General features: G+C 26.2%; 1 protein-coding gene across 3 annotated transcripts in view; it reads left to right on the top strand.

The window, feature by feature from the left end:
* The window catches only part of LOC119616013 (homeotic protein ultrabithorax), a 106,157-nt gene that overhangs the window by 30,034 nt on the left and 52,389 nt on the right, over positions 1-23,734 (top strand). For 2 of the 3 annotated variants that reach the window (XM_037972130.1, XM_037972128.1), the window contains one exon: positions 7,556-7,606. The exons of the other annotated variant lie outside the window; for it this stretch is intronic. In XM_037972130.1, the coding sequence (XP_037828058.1) occupies positions 7,556-7,606 (51 nt within the window). The remainder of the gene's footprint in view (positions 1-7,555; positions 7,607-23,734) is intronic. 3 annotated transcript variants of the gene reach the window in all.

Genomic DNA, 23,734 nt, shown 5'->3' with positions numbered 1-23,734 from the left:
GTAGTATGGTAGTAGAATGGCTCATTATTATTTTTGTACACATACTCTCCCATGGAAATATTCAGAAAAAGAATACTGAATGGTCATTTATGCAGTTTGTTTTATCTGATTGAATAAGTGTGTGTCTGTCTTTTAACACTACCATCCTCCGGTTCCGTTCTTATATCCTTCCTATTTCCTTTGCTACTTTTTTCTATAAATCTAAGGATTTCTTTTTCCAATTTAATATTTAAATTTGATAATAAAAGTTTGGGGTTATAAATTAACCCATTGACAAATGAAAATATTGCTTGTTAATTGATCAAAGTACATATAAATGAATGTTTATACATACATACATATGTATGTTCGTATATAAATATGTATTTTAAATATTTTATAATAAACTCTTACAGACTACAGTAAGTTAAACAAATATACAAACTCAGAGCCAATATGTGTTCAAAAATAATCAGCCCCATTGCAGAAATAGTTGACTTTAACTTATGAGATGGGTAGGTGTAAAAATGTGTTATAAATTAGAATAAATTTAATGTTTTTTATGTTTAATTTCGAATATTTTAATTCTTTTTGAAAGTTATTATAATTTCTGTTAGTTTTTCAACAGAATAGGGCAGCAGCTACTTATGTATACAGCTTTCATTTATTAAAAATCTATGAGTATGAGATGTGTAACAAATGTTGGACTATCACAGCCATAAACAAATATTCCACATATACATATGAATGTATGTATGTGGATATACATACATATGAATATTTATAAATATACAAACACACTGTGTATTTGGAGATAAATGTTTATTTTTGAACCGAATGCTAAAATTTAATTATATTTTACTTAACATACATATGCTAAAATGCAAAAACTCACACATACAGATTTAAATAAACTTACATATGTACATATATTGACACATACACCAAATTTATACATGCATTTGTATACACATTTATGCATATTTACATATATGTATGTATTATAGTGTGTGAGTTTGTATATAATGTATGATAACTAAGAATGTTTATTTAATATTTATATTTACGTACTTAAACTTGGGTTTTAGTATTCGATTGCACTTTGCCTTTTACCACAAACAATACTAGTAGACCGACCAAATAAAAAAAACACATATACTAACGCCCATACATATATATGTCATAGATACACTTACACATTTCCCAACTTTCCAGCGGTTTTCTAAGGAGTATAGAGTTTCCTTATAATGAAAGTATTTTTTTTCAAATGCCTAAATACTTAGATACTTTTTAATTGTTTGACATGTTTGTACCCTTTGTAACGTAGAATCTAGAGCTAATTGCTTTAATATTCCTAAGTAAACAAGAATACTTTAAGTATTAACCCTAAACAATTAGTTTGCAACAGTTATCTTGAACTGCAGGGTTTTACATTGAACATATATTGAAGTTTATTCTAACCATTCTTACGAACATCATTACTCTTCTTTTACTAAACATAGCCGGTATTTTGTGTACTCTACATAAAATACATGCTGTAAAATATGTATGTATAAACAAACATAGGTGTCTAAATTAACGGCCTTCCATTTAAATGAAATTAAAAACTATTATTTTTTAAGGAAATGATTAATATCAATATATTTATAAAATGTATGAAAATTTTCGAAAATAACTTAACCTCCATTACCAAATAAAGAAAAACAAGTCAATTACAAATTTAAATATAAAGTTCTATTTAAAGTTTTCATTTGCCGTTAGTTTAGTTACCAGTGTATAAGTATTAGTTAACTGTTTACAATTGAAGTCCCATATAAACACCTACATTAGGGTGTGTTTGTCCTTTTTCGAGTACGATTTGGATTTGTGATACTTGTTATAAAAATTAAACTGGTCTTAAAAAGTTTATTTTATTTTTATACTTTCAATATTTCAATATTTGAAGCTGTTTTAAGTTTAATTTAAATCCACATTTAGCGGCAAGTTTATTTTAATAAAATTTTAAAAAGTGTCTCAATAAGCTGATACACAATCTTCCAAAAAGCAACAAAAAAACACCCTAATACTGTATAAAATTTTTTTTACTATTATTGTTTGTTTGTTTGTAAAGTGTAGTATCAACAACCAAGCAAACTATTTGCCAGTACTATTCTGGTACTACACTACTGCATTGCATTTTACTCACTGAATACTCGTATTTTATGTCGAATGGTTTAAATTTATTGTTATTGAAATACAATTGCAAAATTAACTGTCAATGTGTAGAGTTTCTATGTATTTATGTACATTTGAGTTGGGGTTTATTGGAGATACTGACTACAACAACACAACAGTACAAGCGAGTAAGATACTCGAGTATGTAGCATGATTGCATGTGTTTGTTTAAATATAGATCTGTGTAAGGGAGTTTGTGTCATTTTGGATATACATACGTATCTAGATATTACCGTTAAGGTCAAAAGTAAACAAAACAATAGCAAATACAAAAACAACAATAATATGAAAACGACTTTTATTTGCAAAAGAGTTATTTAAAGATTTTCTATTAAAAAGCTGTAAAAATTTTCAAAGCCAACTATTTCCTAAAATCTTTTGATTGAAACTTTAATTTTATGAATTATATGTATACATTTTTATTTCTAAACAAGTTAAACTTTAATAATTAAAAGTAATTAGAAGTTTTTGGGTGTTTGAAAGTTTTTAAGAAATGTTATATGTAAATTTTCTTTTTATAAATTATTCAAAATTCAACACATGTTACCTTAAAGTTATTGGCTAACTAAATAATAATTTTTCAAATTTAAACCATACGACAACAATTTGTTTTAAAGAATATGCTTTTAATATGGCTATAACGCCACCGCTACTGTAAATAAAATAAAATACACTTAAAGAAATACTGATTTATGGATATATGTATTTTAAAATATATTTACAAAATCGCTGTTAAAAAATTGAAGTATGTATTTCAAATTTATTTATTTAATTTTAAATTATAATATTATATGTATTATAATATCCCTATAATTTTTTTAAGTGTATGCAGAATATGAAAAATTCGCCAAAAAATAACATACCAAAGAATTCATATCTAAACACAAGCACAACAACAGGAACATAATGCTAATCTAATAACTTTTAAAATGTCAGAAAATTTATTTGTTTTAAACGGTCTAAAATATGAAAGAATCAACAAAAACACACAAACATGAAAAAAACTACAGAGAAGAGAAAAGAAATTGTAAAGAAATCAGCAAGAACATAAACGTGGGTATAAAGAAAAAATTATTTGCAACACAAAATATAAAAAAAAGAACAACACGATGAAGTACTATCAAGGTATCTTTAAATATATTTTAGTGCAACTATAACACAAACACACACAAAACGAATAAAAAGAACGACAAAAAAACAAGAAAAGAACATGCGTCAGGTGTGCGCATTTTATAAAGTTTTAAATAATAGCACAATCTTATATTTTTTTCTAACTTATGCATACTACCTGCCACATCTTTAAGAAAAAAGTTCAGGAACTCAACTACTAAGGAAAAAATTTAACCACCCCCTATGTGGGTGAGTTTTGCCAGCGTTTTTGTCTTAAGTGAAACATGTAAAATTTACATAAATTTCAAGTAAAAACAAAATGTTGGCTTAAAACTCATACTTTTTCTAATTTGGGGTTTCTTTTTGGAGTTTGATAAATGTTTTAAGAAATTACCGTTTTTTTTCGCTTGAAAGTCTTATTGATGCTTTTAATTTCTATTTAGATTTATTTACAGAACTTGTTTGGCATTTATTTTGAAATTTATTTTTGGTTTTTAATGTTTATGACCATCTTTTATAAATATTTTCGGTATGGCACCATTTATATGCAAATAAATCACTAACGTTCAGCCATAAGTCGCACGATTTAAATTCTATACATTCATTCATATATAAATATGTACAATATACAACAAACACATGTGTGTATCTGTGCGGTACTTTAATGTAATAAACTCATAGTCATATTGTTGGCAGAGTTTAAAAGTAATTTTTTCACTCCAGTTAATAATCTAAAAAATCAGAAGATTTTATAGTCGGGCATGGCCGACCAGTGATTTTGTTAAAAATGTTGATTATTTTTTTTTAATAATAAAGTATTTAATTTAATTTTTATCTTAATTCAGAAATATTTTAACAATTTTTGACAAAGAAGGTATTTTCTAAAAGAGGGGTTATATGGGGGCAGGAAATTAATATGGTCCTATCCTTATAAATTTTGGTTGAAGAATATACGTCTACGTCAGTTATTTATGCAGATTATCATCGTGATATTAGTGTTTATAAGTGAATTTTGACCATCAAGTCATTTTCAATGGGGATCTCAAATGAGGCCTCATCATTACGAAAATCAGCAATATCATTAAGACTTATATAAAACTAAGGTTTGCCGATTTTTGCAGTGATACAAGAACATTTCACAAAATTATGTGCAGAAAAGCCCTATTCGGGGGTAGGGTTGAATAGGCTTCCTTGGGTCAAGAAGAGTATATGCCAAATTTCATCAAATGATCTTGAAAATTTCGACCTGTAGGGTGCACACAAATTTTACATGGACACACAGACGGACGAACATAGCTAAATCGACTCAGAAAGTGATACTGAGCCAATTGGTATACTATAAGGTGGGTGTAGGACAAATATTTTTGGGTGTTACAAACATCAGCACGAACGCATAATACCCTCCCCACTATAGTGGGGTGAATTGATTCTTTAAAACATCTGCAGTATGTGTATCAGGCTAGAACCAAAATGTACAAGCATACATACATGCATATGTATGCAGTCTCATATTTTACGGCTCACACTATTTGTCATGAGTTTTTTAAAGAACTTTTTTCCTTGATTTTAAATGATGCAGTAGTAAACGGCCGATTTTTTTTGCAAACTTATTTTAAAATTTTTGTAGCATTTTTTGGGGTTAACATCACACACATTTAAATAAATATACAAATGTGCATATGTGTAACAGTTTTATATACATACATACATATGTATGTACATATCTTTTTTCATATGGCGGCATGTCATCCATATTATGCTGCCGTGTGATATTTTATAATGAAAATCCCTTTTTTGCCATTGCTGCTGCTGTTATATGCTTAAAAATTTATCAGCAGCAAGTCATGCTGTGAAAATGCACAATTTTCACATTTTTACTAAATTTATAACATTGGCTTCGAAATGTATGCATAAATTCGCCAATGAAATGCCAATAAATAAATTAAAGTAATACCCTGTCTACAATATTTAAGAAATACATACAAACACACATTTTTCACACATACATAACTAGATACGTATGTATGTATGAATACATGCGTAAAATAATGTTAAGGTGGTAGCAGGATATTGGTAGTGTTGTATTTCCCCCTTTCAAAAAATACAGCAGCAATAAGGAGTAAATAAATAAACATTTGTTGTGCCTCCTCCCCTTCTCATGATGTGTGAAAAGGGTTTGTTGAAACAAGTGTTAAATAATTGTAGAGCGAATAAATCGAGAAAAAACAAACAGTTAAACTTTAAAATATAAGTTTAATTTGATTTTGAAATTTATGCTGAACTAAAGAAAATTTATTTCACTGTGATAAGAATAGAACAGAAATTTATTATTATTTTTTGTATTTTTAAAGAAAAACAAAAATAAAGCATTAAAACAAATAAAATAAATGTATTTATAAAATAAATTTATTACACAGACACACATTTATTCATATGAAAATCCTTTTACTGGTTTTCTTTTAAAAGCAAAAAATGGTTACAAAAAGAAGAGAAAAATAACAACAAATACAGTCGTACATACAAACAAGATTTTATATCCTTTCATATCTCATTTGGTGTTGATGTTAAAGCTTTTATTTATATTACACACACATACAGATATACATACATATAATGGTGTCTGCGAGGATGCTGTTCTTGTTGTTGCTGTTGCCTTATATGTTTAACCATGTTGCAAATTTTATTGTTTAACTGTAATGTTGTTATTATTGCTGTTGTATTGTTTTGCTGTAAGTGGCATTATTAAAACAAGTGAGTGTGAGTGTCAAGAAAGAGATAGAGTGTGATGAGACCATACTATACGTATGTACATAGATATGTATGAATGTTTTGTGTACATTTACGAGCCGCAGAATCACTTAAGTGTGTAATTGTTTATTTATTTGTTTTCATTTGACAAAATATCAACAATAACAATCACTCTTAATGTCACGTATTTTATACAATTGTTAAAATTTTGCCATTTCTACTAAATTTATCCAGCAGTTTATTTGTCTGTATTATTTATAATAATGAACATATGTTTATTTACTTACTTACATAAACAAGTATTCGTACATAAATTTACTTAAACATAAATTATGCTTATATTGTACATAATTATACAAGTTTTTTTCCCTTTTATAATTTACCCCCTCCCTAAAATATTATAAAAGAAACTGCATTTTTTTATTTGATGAAATTTTCTTTTATTGTAAATGTCAACATGTGTTTATTGTTGTAGTGAATAATTATTTTAAGTGTCAGCTTTTTGCTCATAATAATTGTTAATGATTTTATTAAACTACATAAATGTTATATAAAAAATATTAGCATGCAGATACTCTATAAACTTTTTAATCTACAAAAATTTTATATTAAATTTTAATAAAAACTAAGTGGAAAATTTCTTAATCAAAAACATTTTAAAAATATCTAATTTTTTGTTTTTGTTGTTACATTTCCCGTTTATTTGATTTTCTGCTTACAAACATAATTTGTTGATTTTTATTTAATTAAAAAAAATGTGTCAAAATTTTTTCTGTTATGATTTTCAATAACGTTTTTTAAATATTCTTTTTAAAGAAAATTATTTTATTTGCTTTAAGTTTTTTGGCCTTTTTTATTTTTACTAACAAAATTAACTTTATTATTTTTATTTTTTACCTTTGATTTCATATCTTGGAAGACATTTTTGGTTTCTAAATTTGTACGAAAATTGCAAATTTAAAAACAAATTTTTATTCTAGATATTAAATCTGAGGGCATTTTTATACTATTAGTTTTTTAATTTTTTATTTTACACCATTTCCCATAAATTGTAAATTTTAAAATCAATTTTGTTTCCTAAATTCTTAAAAGAAAAATAATTTTTCTTATGTTGTAAGAATTGTTGAATTCAGCTGATAACTAAACATATTTATATGTTAATATATTCTTCTTAAGCTGAATTTTTAAAACTATTCTGGAGAGGCTTTTAAAATGCCTTTCATTTGATATACATAGTGTCCAAAATTTAATTTTTCATATAAAATGTAAAGACTTTCTCTTGATCATTTCAAATACATATTCCTCTAATAGAAAGCCATTTAGCCAAATGTTGGCTTTTCAGTTTACTTAAGATATTTTCTAATTATTATTTTTTTTTCAATAAATTTTTAAAACATTTAGGGGGAAATGGTGTAACTTATCAGTTTAGCTTATTTTCAGCCTCCAATTATAATTTCTCACATATTTATTATATTTCTTTCTATTTCTCTATATTTCGTTTTAGGTAAGAGATATTCAGAATCTCTTGCGGGCTCACTTCTACCAGATTGGTTAGGTAAGTAAACATTTTTTTTATTACAATTATTATTTTTTGAAAAATTTTTTATTTTATAATTTTTGAAAAAAAAAGAAAAGAAATAATTTTTATTTATTTATTTTTTGAAATAAGTTGCAAGTCATATATTTTTATATTTACAATACACAAAATTTTGAAAAGATTTTGATTTTTGCATTGGGAATTTAAATAAAAAAAATATTTTTGAGTTTTGCTATGAATTAAGAGAAAATTGGCTTATTTTTAGAGTTGAAAAAAGCTTTTTTGAATTTTTTAGTTCAATCATTTTTGTCTATGAATAGTTAATACTATTCTAAAATTAATTATTATTTTAAGTTAAGAATTTTAATTTTTTTAAATAAATCACAAGTCTCATACGTAAGATGTTGAAAAAAGTGAAAAAGAGTGAAAGAGAGAGCCCAGGATTAAATTAAACCTAATATAAGGAGGTAAACCAAAAACTGTGTAAATGTGTTTGTTATAGATGTTTCTATTAGTTAACAATTATTTTAAAATAAATATACTACAAACAAAATGCATGTGCATGAGAACCTATCTCATTACAAACACAACTCTAGGTTGAATAATATTTTTCTTAAAGAAAAACAAATATTTGGCTTAATTTTTATTTTAATAAGGCGTTTGTTGTAATAACATTTTTTATAAAAAAAAAAACAAAATAGTTATTTGCCTTTGTAAATCATAAAAATAATAAAACTAGAGAAAAATATTATTAATATGAGCCATTGACACGCAATTTAACAGAGAAATATCTACATTTTGTAATTATAAATTTAAAACTGATTTAAAAATAATTCATAACAAAATACTATAAATTAATTAAACAATTTTTTTTCAATGTTTGTTGTGCTGTTGGTGTTACTCAAACAAAATCATTTAAAAACACGCATGCATTACAATATTTATATTTCACAACGACTACAACAAAAAAGACAAACATTTTTACACAATTTCTATACAAATGTTTCAATGTACAACTCTATCTATACATACATACATATATTCAAACATAAATAAATCCATTACCATTTTTATTAACATTACAAAACTTATTAACACTTTGTAAATCATAATGTTGTGATTTGTTGTAATTAAATTGCCACAATTTGCGAAAAAAAAAACAATTTTAAACAGGCTAAGAAGGCAGATAAAGAGAGGGAATGAATAACATGTTACATAAATATTTAATTGTCATTTATAATGTCTTTTTTATCAAGGCTTAAAATATTTCTTTTTTTTTTTTTTTTTTGCTATTTTTTCTTGTTTTTTATTAAAAATCTCACTATTTCTGTAGTAAAGTAATTTATTTAAAAGCTTTTTTTGTTGCATAAACATTTTACAAATTACATATTGTGGTAAATTATAAAAACTATTAAAAACATGTCTGGGTAAACCTTAAGAAAATCTTTATAAAATCTAAAGTAAGTGCAAGAAGTTTAACTGTCTAGAACAAAAATATTGTCATTTATTTTCTTTTATTTGTAGAAAATTTATGTTGATTTTATACACATTAAATATTACATATGACAATATTTTCTACATATACTACACACACACACACAGAAATACATTAATTTTCCAACAACATTTACTGGTAATAAACAATAAATTATTTTATTCTGTTAAAGAACCCAAGTTTTTTTATAGTTTTTGTTTAAATGTATCTGTGTATTTTAGAGAAATTGCTTACCAATCGTTTATATAAAAAAAGCATTTACATTAAAAAATTGCCTCCATCATTGTTAGATTTCCTATAAATATATCTGCCCTTCATTCATTCTTACCATCTTCAACAACCAAACATTACTTACTTGCCATCCATTAGAAAATTAATAAATTTTTCCTTTGCCCTGTGTGTGAGTGTGTGGTTTTTATATCAAAAAATTATACAAAACAAAAAAAGGTCTATGAAATTGTTTGCAAATTGAATTAAATCAATTTATTACATTTATTGGTGTTTTTGGAGTTTTGTATGTTTTTAAGGGTTTCCTTTTAAATCGTAAATTAAAGAAAAATTTTATGAAAATGGAAGTTAGAACTTTAATTGGCGTAAATAAGAAATTAAAGTTATTATAAACCTGTGCCATTGTAATAGTAATTCAATTGCTTGCCAAAAACTATTAAAACTAAGCAACTAGAAACAACAATGACAATTATAGTTTAGCTACAAATTTAACACTTCTAAACTTTAAATTACTTAGAAAATTTCTAATTAAAAAAACAAACACCTTTTGCTATATCAAATAGTTTTTGCCTAAGAAAAAGTAATTTAAAGAACAAAAAATCCTTAAATCTTTGCCATTATTATCACTCTATTACTCTTAAGAGTTTTCCCGTAGCCCCCTTTCCAAAAAGAACCCAAACAGCAAATAAAGTATTAGTATGAGCTCGTATTTCATTTATTTTCAACGTCTCTTAACAGGCCCTTTTATTGATTTTTCTGTTTTGTGTGTCTTTGCCTTGCTCTATGTACAAAAATAAGGACAATAACAATACATAGCACAATTACCCAGTTTCCACTATCAGCTGGCTGATATTTGTAGCCATATTCCTACAACATACTATATACTAAACGTTATTCAAAGGACAAGGCGGTGGGGAGCGCCATTAGCAAGGGGAGTTTGAATTTTGGATTTTGCTTGTGTAAAGATTTACATAAAAAAGTTTTTTTCTGCAAATTCAGCAGATGAAAGCGTATAAATTTTATTTGATTTATGGCTTTTCTCTGGGTTTTTAAAGCTAACAACAATAACAATAATAACAACAACAATAGCAAAGCAAACGAAAAATAAACTAACATACCTTCAGATAGAAATACACTTATAATAACCCTGCAGTTTGCGGTATTAGTTGCCCACACATAAATGGACCATTAACTCTGCAATAGGTTAGTTCTAATCAAATTTCCCTTCTAGTTTACCAAATCGTCCAAATATATATAAAATTTTATTTGTGAAATATATGGTCTAAAAGTCTAAACATCAGATCCTCGTCAAACTTCTGGGAGGTTTTTGTGTATTTTGCACACAATGTATGCATGTAAAGCGGTATGTTTGAAGGGGGTATATAAAACATACATACACAAAGTTTACGAAAATATTGAGCTTTATATATTTATATGTTAAAGAGAATAAATACCCTGATTTCATACAAAAGAACCAACAAAAAACTCAGTAAATATGCCACTGAAACTGAAATGAACAAATAAACGCCTGAACGCTTTTTCATAAACATTTGCCAGCCAGAGAATAAAGGTCTTTAAAAGAAACAATAACACATACATATAAGCATTCCCTTACTGGCCCAAATATGTTTGAGTGTAAACGCCAAAATCAACCTGCTGTTAAAAAAATAACCAAAAAACCTTTAAAACCAACAAACATTTTATTGTTTTAACAAAATTACACCCAGAAATAAAATACAAATAGACATGAATACAGCAATCATTTTAATATTGTTACTGGAAATTGTAGAATAGCCTGGACTTTGTAATCAAATTATGTTATTGATATTTTATTTAATTTATAATTCAAACATACAGTGACATATACATACAAACATATGTATGTATGTATATGTTCGCAACAGGCATTTGAATGATGCATTTAACAACATATTGGTTTCAACAGCTAAAAGTATGTTATTTTTTTGGAATCATATTAGAATTATAGACGAGACTGTATCCAACTATGAATTTCTCTCTGCATACATATTCTGAAAATTCTCTAGCTATTTGCAGTCTTAATATTTTCTTTTTAATATCTTCATTATCAGCCTGATCAAGCCACACAGCTTTGTATATTGGGTTAAATTTCATTCAACAAAACTTTATATATTTTTGTTGTTGTTTTTTGGAATTGGAAGCGGTGAGTAGGAAATATTAACATTTATCATAGGACTTGAGAGTTTTTGTTCAAACATGCGTGTGTTTTTGTTCCCATAAAACCCCATTAAAATGCTTTTGTTATACAATTTTTAACAAATACACACACATATACACACTTTTTTTATATTTCTTTTATGTATCTGAGGGTAAGTGTTTGTATGTATAAGACACACAGAAAAGTAACAGAAACATAAAACATCCAGTGTTAGCGATAAGGTAATCTTTAAATCATTATATACACTTGAAGAAATTAAGGTGGGAAGATTACTGTAAAAGTTGTATATTAAAAAATTCAATGAAATTATAAGGAAAAGTCATGAGATAACCCAGCATAAAAAGAACTTCCAAAGAAGCGAAAAAGAAGTAGAATTTACTTCATGGAAGTACTGAAAAAGACCTGAAGAAGTGATGATTTTAACACAGACTTGTTATAGGAGGGTTGTCCTTTTTTTATTCCAAATTCACTACTTCTAAAGTCATTCTCAAGATGTTATTTTTATGGTATTTTTTGGAAGTCTTTCGGAAGTGAAACTGTAGTATTATATAATACAACTAATTTGACTTAAATAATATTAACATTAATAAGGGTAATAGACACATTTAATACAAAAGCCAAGAAATAACAGAATTATTTTCGTTTCTTCGGAACTTCCTCTGAAGGTAAAAACAAATTCACTTAGCGCTACTTTTGAAGTGGTGATAAATGTTATTCTTTTGGAAGTACTTCGTTTAATTTTGTTGTAAAGTAAACAGAAAGAAATATTAATTGTTGTAATCCGTAAAAAGATGTTTAATTTTTCTTTTTCCTTAAAGCTGGATGGGTAATTGATGCATTCAGAAACTTAGCTTCTTGGACCTAATTCCTAAGAATTTTCCAATCAGTGTTTGTAAGTGTTATGTTATATCCGGAATAATATCACCCCGAGATATTTGGATCTAATTTCGTCGAAAGCCTGACAATGACAAATAAAGTGGTCCAGAGTTTCACTGTCCCTTCTACATGCTTTAAATTCGTCTGAATCCGCACGTCCAATTTTGTATAGCTGTGCCCGTAATCCTGAGTGTTCACTCAGAATACGTACTATACATCATACTAACAACAGACTTGCTAATTTTGAGCAAGTCTATGGGTTCTTTGTGGTTCTACCCACCGTTTCATTATTCAAAGAGACCTTATGGGTTTCTGTCAACCATATTTTGATTTTATTAAATACTGGATATTTGTTAAAAACCCGGATACTTTATTAGATCTATTAAAATTAAAAAATTAAAATTCTATTAATAGCAATAACAACTTCTAATTTTTTATTTTAAATAATAAATTTCCATGCACTCATAAAAATATAATTAGTTATATACACTCATACATTAGGGTTTTTAAAATCAGGACAATATTGACAATAAAATAGTACTGAGGTATTTTGCCGCCCAAAAAATGTTATCACCTTAATGTACATACATACATATCGTCATCTGAAACGCAAATGGCCCTAACTAACCAAAAATTCAAAATCGATTTTATTGGTGATTCTAATGTATTGCATCAAAACAAATGACCAACAAATGACGTAATTATCGATTTTATTGACAGAAAACAAAAGACCCTATTTACAAAAACATTTAAATATTAAAGGTAAAAAGTCCAATTTATCCATTTTTATATACGCCATTGTCAACTACCATAATGATAGGTTTCACTATTAAAAATTTTTTTTATTTATACAAATAAATCGCGTTGAAAGATACAAACTTTTCAATTTAAATAGTTTTTTGCTTCTACTGCAAAATTTTAAAAATGTTAGATAGGGCCGTTTGCGTTTTAGGTGACGATATGTATGTTTAAACAAAAATTAAGATTTATTTAAAATCAAATTATTTCGTTAAGTGTATACAAAAGCTTTTTTTAAATAAGGGGAAAACAAAGAAGGTTTTGCTGAATTCAGAACATTAAACCCTTGGGGTTTATTTTAAAATTTTATGAAACTTAGCTCAATGTTAGCCTTTCTTACTGAAAACACTAACGCCATCTTTTTGAAACTTAAAGAAATCCTAACTTATAAAGAACTAAAGCTTTAAAATTAAGCTTAGACCTGTTAAAAGTTTCAAATTGTACCAACATTTTTGAATGAGTGTAACTACTGATTTTGCACACAGAAATATTTAAAAAATAAATATAATAAAACGAAATAATAAAAAAATTAATGAATTCTTATCACACATTTTAAGCAAAACAATGTCTTTATTATTATTTACCAACAATTTAAAGAAGAAGATACCACAAACCCACCACAACAATAATCACAAGTACAAAAAAATTTAGAGTTACAAAGAAAAAGCGTTAAAAGGTAAAAAAAAATCACAAAAAAATAAATAAATAAAATCGTTATCGAAACACACTATAAATGTTAAATTCTTTTTTTTTTTATCACAAACGAAAAAAAAACTTTAACACAACAATTGACATTGAATTTTTCTTTCTTTAGTTTAATATTTGTATAAGGATTTTGCTTCAATAAAAAGTTAAAGAAAAAACTGTGGACATGTGAAAAAATTAATATGCCAAACAGGTATAACAGAAATGTTTAAATTTGTATGGTTTTTGATGGTGTCACTTGGTGACGGACTGACTTGAGCTAACCGGAGGGGTAAGACAATAAAACTTTTTATGAGGTGTTTTATTAAACAGCAATAATAATTGTTATAACAAACAGTAATAAAATCAGACATACAATACAAAAAAACTCATTTAATTGAAGTTAATTTCTTGTTTAATGGCTTTAACAACCAAAAATATAGATAATTTTTTTTTCTAAAAAAAATCAATAATGAATACACTCCCTTAAATAAAAGTTATAAATAGAGGCTAAAAGCTTCTATTATTTATTTTTGCTGTATTTCTTAAGGTGGAGGAGTGTGTTTTATAGAGTTAAAAGTCGTTTATTTTTTGTATATTAAAAAAAAGCAGCAACAACCTTGTCTTTTCAATTCCCAATGGAATGACCCACATTTGGTTAAATCTATTTGGTCTGTTTTACTTTTAGAGGGTGTTTATGTTTGCAACCAAATGATATTATTCCTTTTGTAATTATTAAAAAGGAAATAAATGTACAAAAAGTGTGGCTATAAAAGCGTTATTTTTAAAGCTACTAATTTTATTTTTAGGATTCAAGAAAAGTTTTTGAAATAAATACATATGAACATATGTATGTATGTTGGTATGTTTGAATTCAAATTCAATGGCATATTTGTTTAAAATCGGATATAAACTTTATAAAATATCAAAATTTTTAAATGTAATACAATACATATTTACATAAATACTGAGTTCAATTTATTTTGTTTTTGTATCATGAATATTAAAAGTTTAAAATCAATCAAAAATAGTAATTGTATACTGTACAATTTTGGTTGATCTTTATTAATAAACAACATATTTGAATAAGAGGTTTTGGTATTTGTAGGAACTTCCGTTGAAAAGTTTTCCACAAAAATTTATTTATTTTTCCTGTTTCCACAGAATTATTTAAAACTGCAAACCATTTAATTTCTGACATTCTGGATTCTATAATATTTGGATAATATTGACAACACTTTAATTGGGCGATTTATTACGGAGTCTTGTGTTATGGTTTTTCTGATGATAAACTAATTTTCAAAAAAATAACTAAAAAATTTCAAACATTTTTATGTTTATTTAATTATTATATTATTTTTGATATTTCATTAAATTTTATTGAAGTTTTCAGCAATTATTTATATTTTCCACTTGATTTTCTTTCTCTGCTTTTGCTTACTTTGCCTTGGAAAAATCGGTTTATGTTCACATTTTTCTCTCTCAGTTTTGGAATTTATGACTCCGTGTGTATGAAAATTGTTCGCAATGTTATAAATTTAACAACCCTAAAGGCCATAAAGCATTTAAAATCCACGCGCAAGTTGAGCAACATTTCTGCCACATTTGTTTTGGTATTATTATTGTTGTTGCTGTCTTTGCTTCTTCATAGCGGGCCATAAACATTTAAAGGTCTTTGTGAGTTGCAAGTAAAATCCCAAGTATCACAACAAAACCGGAACGAAAAGAAAAAAACATGCGCAAAAAGCAAATAAAAAAATATAATACTTTTTTAATAAAAGTAAAAATGGCCATAAATTTTTAATAAAAGCACATAAATTTCACAGATTTATGCAAGGGAAATTATTAAATAATTAACAATTTTTATTGTACACATTCTTTAACAGAGTAATAGCTATAATAAAAAAGAACACTGTTAAAGCGGCCGACGGCTCTTGTTTTGCGACATTACAATTCTCTTACGAACAAAATGATTAAGAATCTATAAAATTTATTTTAATTTTTTAACATTTCATTAATTTTTCATTTCATATTTTTTTTCTACGTTAATTAATAGTTTTTAAATTATTTCAAAGCTTTGCACTTAATAACTTTATTTGCCGCTAAATAAATGCAAGATTTATTGTCTCGTATTTGCAAATAAATCTTAAAAGTTCGCCGTTTTTATTAAAACTAATGAAAATATCTAGATACTCAGCAATAAGCCATATAATAAATGAGTAAATGAGTCAGTAGTAGTAGTAGCTGTAGTATTTTTTGTGTGGTTTCTCATATATTTGAGTTGTTGTTTTTGCTACTAACAAATATGGCCGTCGTAAATTCAATTCGCCGTAAAAACAAGTAATTCATCTTTTTTATGTGTACACTACTGCTGTTGTTGCTGTTGTGTTTCGTGTGTGTGTTGTTTCACATAATATAAAATGTTGCTGTAATAAATCTTCGCTCACATTAGTTAGTCTTCTAAGCAAATGTTTACTTGAGTTGCTGCAACATAGCTCTATGGTTTGAGTATGTTGCTAAGCATATTGAAATGTTGCTAAACATTTGTTGGTGCTTATGAATGTAATATTATGTTGATTAAGCATCTTTAAGGAACTGTTTAAGTACATATTAAAATAATTATATCATATTTTAATTATAATATGTAATTAAGAACTTGATTGATTTTAAAGCAATTTAATTAAGAATAATTGAAAATACCAGTTTAAATAGGTACCTAAATATAATAATAGGAATTTTTGGCTAAATTTAAAATTATTAAGTTATATTTCAATTAAATTTTATAAAAATTTCTTATTAATTTTTAAAATTCTACGTAAATTAAAATCAGAAAATCTACTTGAATAATTTGTTTTATTCCCAACATAAATTTTCCTTAACCCCACAAAATCAGTATGTTCTTTAGAATTTTTATGCAAAGGAATTTTTTATGTTTTGTTTTGATACTTCATTCAATATATTGGTGGCACACATTTAAAAGCGAAAAAAAACTCAATGTTTTTTGCATTCACTTGTTTATTTGTGTGCTAACATTGTTGTTGTTATTTTTTCTATAAAAATAAATCATGGGTATTTTCTCGCTACAGTTACTCATTTTTATGTTGACTCGAAATCAAACCCATAAACAAACTCACAAGTTAAAGAAGGATGGACAAAGTAAAATTGCAAATTCAACAAAACACATACATACACAAATATGGTTGGCAAAACTCAAATAAAATAAAAACAAATAATAAACAGCAATAGCTCAAACAACACAACACATGCACACACACACACTCCCATAAACACTTTATAACAGAAAATGAGCAATAAACGGTAAAGTATAAAAAGAGGAGGTTGGGTTATTTGTCTTCCAGCAACCGCCATTATTCATTCCATGCAATATACAATTTTCATAAGCCGGTTGAAATTTATTTACTCGCTCTCTTTTTTTGCTTTGTTTGAAAAAACACACATGCACACACCACACAAACCCATGCACACAATTGAAACTAATATACTCTTCTTCTCGCTCTCTCTTTTGTTTATTATACAAATAAAGAGTACGTAAACATGAGTTTTTAGCCTCTCTCATAGTTATTTTAGTTGTTGTTGTTGTATTTGTGCTAGAGATGCCAGATAAATTATATTGAAAATTGGAATATTATGATTAAATTTCGGTAAAGAGGCACCAAAATTATGCACAATTGTTATTAAATAAAATAATATATTCCGAAATTTCGAAACATTTTGGCTTTTACGACTATCATTACAATTTGTCACTTGTCCACATGGGAAAAAATTGGAAAATATGGCAATATTTTCTTTTCCTCTTGTGTGTTTGTTTTTTCTTCCTTTTTTTCTTTTATAGTTATTTATGCTCTCACATTTTTGCCACCATAACGTATATTTGACTTTTCTTTGATTTTAATGGCCGCTCTGAAGTGTTTATCGTTGGCACACAATTTTTGCGCACAAGTGGGTACTTTTCAATACAATTTTTGTGTCCATTTGAGTTGTAGTTTTGTTGTATATTTTCGATTTTATTATTGTAAGAAATAAAATTGTTCTTATCAGAAGTGGGTTTTGGTTTCCTTACATTAAGTTGTTGTGTTTGTTGTTGTCGTTATTTTTATCTTTTGCGGCGGAAGATGATTTTTCTTCATCATTTTATTATCTCGATATTTTTTTCTCTTTAGTCTCTTGTTGTTGTCCTTTGTGTAACTGCACTTTAAAAGACATTTCTTGGGAATGTTTTTCTTTATCTTTATTTAAGTGTTTATATTTTCTTCAGTCATATGAAATAGCGACGGTACTTTTAGTTTTTTTTATTTTTCTGAAAAATGATTTATTTAAAAAAATTATTTTTTTTTATTTATTTTCGTTTTTTAGGAAAAAAAAAATATATTTATGTATGTTTTGTTTTTGTTAAATCTTATTTTTGGTTGTTTTAATTTTCTGGTTCTTTTGTGATTTTTTTTCATTCCAAGTGTGTGGTTTCAAAAAAAGTTTATGTCTTTTATATTGATTTATCGGTTTATTAGCTGAAATATATTTTTTTGAGGTCTTGGGTTTCTTTACTTTTTTGTTGTTTTTTATCTGTTGACTTAATGAAGTTGCTTTTATTATGTTTATTAATGGCCTTTCAAACAAGTTTTTATTGTTTTAATTTCTTAATTTTGTTTTATACAAATATTCAAAATATTCAAAATGAAAACGTCTGAAGGAAAAAAACTTCAGCACAAAATGAAATGTTGCCTTTTTAAAATGATTAATACGAGAGTATAATTCAGATTTTCAAAGCACAGTTTAAAATTTAATTAATTTGTTTATTGTTTTTAAATGTGTTTTTGTTTTATGTTTTACTATTTTAAAACATTAGTATTCTAAACATTCATCAGTCCATATAAGCTTTACAATTAATCTGCTATTTGTTATTTTAAAGATAACTCCATGAGATTGGAAACATTGTAGTCTATTGCCTATAAATCGCTTGGTTATTAGATCAAAACGTTTTACTAAAACCAAATTTTTAAGCTGATAAAAATATTTGCCTGGGAAAGCTCCCAAATCAAATTGTTATGGGGGCTTCCTAATAAAAATCATTGTAATAAAATAATAATTTTAATGAAGTCATCTCAAATCTTTCTGTTGAACAAAAAGTCTTATTTTTTGGAAACAAATGCGGGATTCTTTACTACAACTACAAGAGCCATAAATCTTAACAACAGATTAATATTTAAAAAAGCTAACAATATTCAGACAAACATACATATGTACATACATACGAATTTTAACATGCGGGCCTCTAATAAAACAAAATAAAAAAAAACAGAACAGTATAAAATATCCACAAGCTACAAACAAAAATGATTTAAAAAGATAAATTGAAATTTCAAAGTAAATATTTCTATTTAAAACAAATAAAGAAAAATAAAAAATGGTTTTTGTTAGATTTGTCACGAAATTTTTGTATATTTTTCACGTAAAGCATATTTAAAACAGGTTTGATTTCTATTTTTGTTTTTTGTATTGTGAATTAAGAAAAAATTTGTTTAGTTAACCTTTTTCAGTTTTAAATCTAAACAATAACAACATGCAACACGACATATGAGCACAAAGTTTGAAAAAAAAAGTTTCAAACATTTAAAACGCCTTACATTGTCAACTACTTATCTTCAAGTACATACTAACAATTTTGGTCTAAAACCCTCATATTAGAAACCAACAAAAAAATCACAAGACAAGTCTCTAAAAAGAAAAAAAAAAGCTGTAGTATGTTTTTGTCTTAGGGAGATAGTTTAAAAGTTGCTAGATATTTTCATATGTATGAGTGGAGGGTTTGGTTGACATTTTGGGCATTATGGAGCGACCAGAGCTATTTTCATTTCAGTTTTGTATGTTGTTTTATTTCAAGTTTTGTTTGCTTTAAGTTGTAGTTTTTTTTCTGCTGTTAACAATCATTTTTTTAAAATCACGAAGTCCTTAACAAACAATACTTGCAAAAAAAACTGAAAGAAAAAACAACATTTTGTATCAAACGTTTTTATCGTTTAAAAGGTGCTGTTGCTTAACAGTCACACAGCCAAAACTCTAAGTATAAAAATCATATAAATACGTATGTATTAAAAAAAATCCACAAATAAGTACTACAAACTACAAGTACTAGGAGTACATACAGCAAATTGTATTAGAAGTCATATATACAGACAGAAACTGGCAGGCAGGCATATATTCAGACTTTTGCGAATTTCATAGGAAACAACAAAAAATGCATGAATATAGTAACAGAAAAAAGGAAATCATTGCATTTAAAATGCAAACAGTTTGAAAATGGCACCATGAGGTTTTATAACAAACAATTCCTTTTGCTTTTTTCTTGCTGCTGCCTTTTTGTTTTGTTTCAAATATTATAATAAGTATTAGTATAGGAAAACTCTTACACATACAGCAATCTAATATTGTGTAGCAAAAAAATAAGGAAAAAAACTATACTAGTTTAAAAAATATAAAAAAAGGAAAATGTCAGTGAAAAAAGTTTAATATTTTTGTTACGAATACAAATGTTGGCATTGCATAACAAATGTTTGCTAAATGAGGCTAACTAAGCACCTTTCGCATGTGAAGAAAAAAAATCACAAAATTCATACTCCAAAATAATTCAATAAGGTAATAAATATACCGAACTAAAGGAAATATATAATATAAATAATCATATGGCTGCAATGTAGATTTAGAACTTAAAAACATTGGACTATAAAATGTTATATTTAGAATTTTAATTGCAATAGTGGGGAAATAAAATTTTCAGAATCAATATGACAAAAGTAACTGTAAATAATTTTTAATAATTTTAAATAAATTTTACTTTAATATAGCCGCCTTGTAGTGTTAAATAAATGAATATGTTTAAACAAATAAAGAAAAACTAAAAGAGCAGAAGAAGAAGAAAAACTGTATCTATAGTAAGCAAAGTTAAGGTAAATTAAAGGAAAAAAATAGAAATAGTATAAAACATGGTATGGTTTCATTGGTTGGTTTAGTCTAAGACCCTTTTACTAACTCTTTGTGTATGTGTTTTTTGCAGCCACTAACTTCTTAACACAATGAACAAGTAACGAAAAAAAAACATTTCTACCGACCCGTCTATATCATTTATAAATTGTTTGCATAATAAGTTTGCATTTAACGGTTCAGTCCAGTTTTTCTTACTTGTTTTTTTTTTTTTTGCTTCTACAAACATTCTTTTTTTTGTTAGTTTTAACTTTAGTTCTTTTTTTGTTGGTTAACTTAGATAGTTGACGTTTGGTCCCCCATATGGAAAAGTAAATACATTTTAGTTGAAAATTGCTTTATATGACGTTTTTTTAGTTTCTTTGTCAGTTTTGTCCTGACCTGTCTATATGACTGATTTAATCTTTGACGACTATAAAACAAACAAGTAACGGAAAGAAACGAAAAATCTGATATGATTTGCAAAATGGTTTTTGTTGCCATGTTTGACAAAAAAAAAGAAAAAAAGTTGCATGTCAGGCATTTTGCAAAAAGTCATTAATTAAATTTTATTATATAGAAAAACAAAAACTCAAGTCAATTTAGCATTTTTTGTTTAGTTTACAATATTTAAAAACTAAAATAAAACTTTAAAATAATTGAAAAAAAACACGTGTTATCTTGCTTAAAATCCTTGACATTAATTTTAATTAGTTTTTACTTATTTCTGTTAAATATCCTTGAATTAGTTATGAATTATTAAATATTAATATTTTTTATTTTTGTCATATAATATTTAACCTTGTAATAAGCAGTTTTTTAATGTTTTCCTCTTCAAAAAGAAATTTGTAAAACATGTGTTTACATTTTTTAAGGAAAATACACATAAATGTGTGTAAAATCTTTCGATTTTTTGGTGCAACAATTTCCTTGAAAAGCAACCGCAAACATTTTTCATATTTAGCCGTGTTTTTAGTTGAAAGATTTTTTAGTTTTTCAATGTCTAGTAGAGTTAGGTATCTCGTGGTTTTCTGTTAGACTTCGTGCTTGGTCGAGAATTTACAACATTTTCCTGTTGAAATATACAGAATTATCGTGCCTTTTTATACAGCAACAACAACTGCAACTATACAACATTACAGAACATTGTATCTCATTTGGGAGTGCACGAAAACCTTGTCATGATTCGATCTTTTATTTATTTTCTTCGTTGTAGCAACAGCAACAAAAAAACTAACCAAACAATATTGCTTACAACTCTAAACCAAAATAGAAAAAAAAAACACAAACTAACAACAATAGTGGAAAAAATATTAACTAAAAAGATACCAACAACCAGAAGTTTGTTGTTGGTAAGAGGAATTTCTTTTTTTTTTTTTTTTTGGTTTGTTGCTGTTTTTGTCTATTTTTTAAACGTTTTAAGTGGGATTCTAATGGTTTTGCAGTTTGTGTCTAATGAAGCACATGTTGCATAACTAAACTTGCTTGTTTTCATAGACAGAGATACAACCAACTAACGAATCATTCGATACATCCTAATTCTGATGTTTTTTGTTGTTCCTGCTTGTCGTATTTTTTTGTTTAGAGAGATGATAAAATTGAGGTTCGTTTTTAACCGTTTTAATTAAAACTAAATATTTTCTTATATTAAGTAAAGTTTAACTGTTAAAATAGTTTTTTTATACTAAAAAATCGTTTATACTTAAACAATTATATTTAAAGTGATCATCTGTAGAATGAAGAACTAAATATTTAAAATAACTATAACTGAGTTAAAATCGTTTGTAGAATTTTTTGTAATATTATTTTTGGTATGTAAAAACTGTTTAATAACAGTAATTTTAAAATATGTAAAATAATTAAATTTTCAAAATAAAAATCATAATAAATTTATCCGTTTTCTAAGTTTTGAATACGTATTAATTTAAGTTAAATATGTTTTCCTAACGTAACAATATTTTCTATTATTTAATGTAACCTCTTAAATAAAAATAACAATAATTATTTTGCAATTATTGTAAATCGTAGAAAGACCAGTTTTTTTTCTATTCAAACGTCAAGTAAAAGTTGTTTAACATTTAACACAAAAATTGTCACAAATTATCACGGAAAAATGTTGAGTATGAGCAAATATGTATGTACAGCAACGATAACAAGTAGAAGAATTTATATATTATTTTTATTATTTTAGATTGTTAAAAATAATCACTACTTAATGTTAATTGCCAACAATTTTTCGTTTTGTTTGTTTAACAAATAAACAGAGACGGCAACTGATCGATCGACCGTTTGTTTGACCGGCCGGCCGGCTGGACGGACAGACTGACTTGAGATATAAACAAACATACTTGGAATCACTTTACTCCATAATTATTTTTGCCTTCAATTGCTACTTGATATTTAGTGTAAAAAAAAATTAAATAAAAATACGATTTGCTACCATTTTCATATAAAATATAAAACAACAACTACAACTGATGTCGTTGCAGTCGCTATTTTACTTTACCTTATATGAAACGTTTAATTTAGAAAAAACGCTTCTAGTTGTTTTTATTATTGTATGTTATTTTCTGTTAAATAGTTTTTATCTTTTTTGTGTGTATGTTTTCTGTTTTTATTTCCATTAAAACGAGCTGCAAATGTGCAATTAAAGAAACAGGTTACATGATCGTAAATCTTAGAGCATTTTTTCAGCGTTTTTATTTAAAACCAACCAAAAAAAACTCACATCAACATGAAAAACGTTCAGTTAAAATTACAAAAAATAAACACTTTACATCGGTGATATGTTATACGGCCATTAGTTTACGGATTTTATAAATCTCATGCAGGAAAAAAGTTGGTTGATAATGTTAACTCCAAGAAATTTAAACATATTCTGACTATAACAATG

Source organism: Lucilia sericata, unplaced genomic scaffold, assembly GCF_015586225.1.
Source record: "Lucilia sericata isolate MDLA Ls3-8-SP2 unplaced genomic scaffold, ASM1558622v1 Contig000052F_arrow, whole genome shotgun sequence".
NCBI classification, from domain to species: domain Eukaryota; kingdom Metazoa; phylum Arthropoda; class Insecta; order Diptera; family Calliphoridae; genus Lucilia; species Lucilia sericata.
This window is presented reverse-complemented; position numbering and strand designations above follow the sequence as displayed.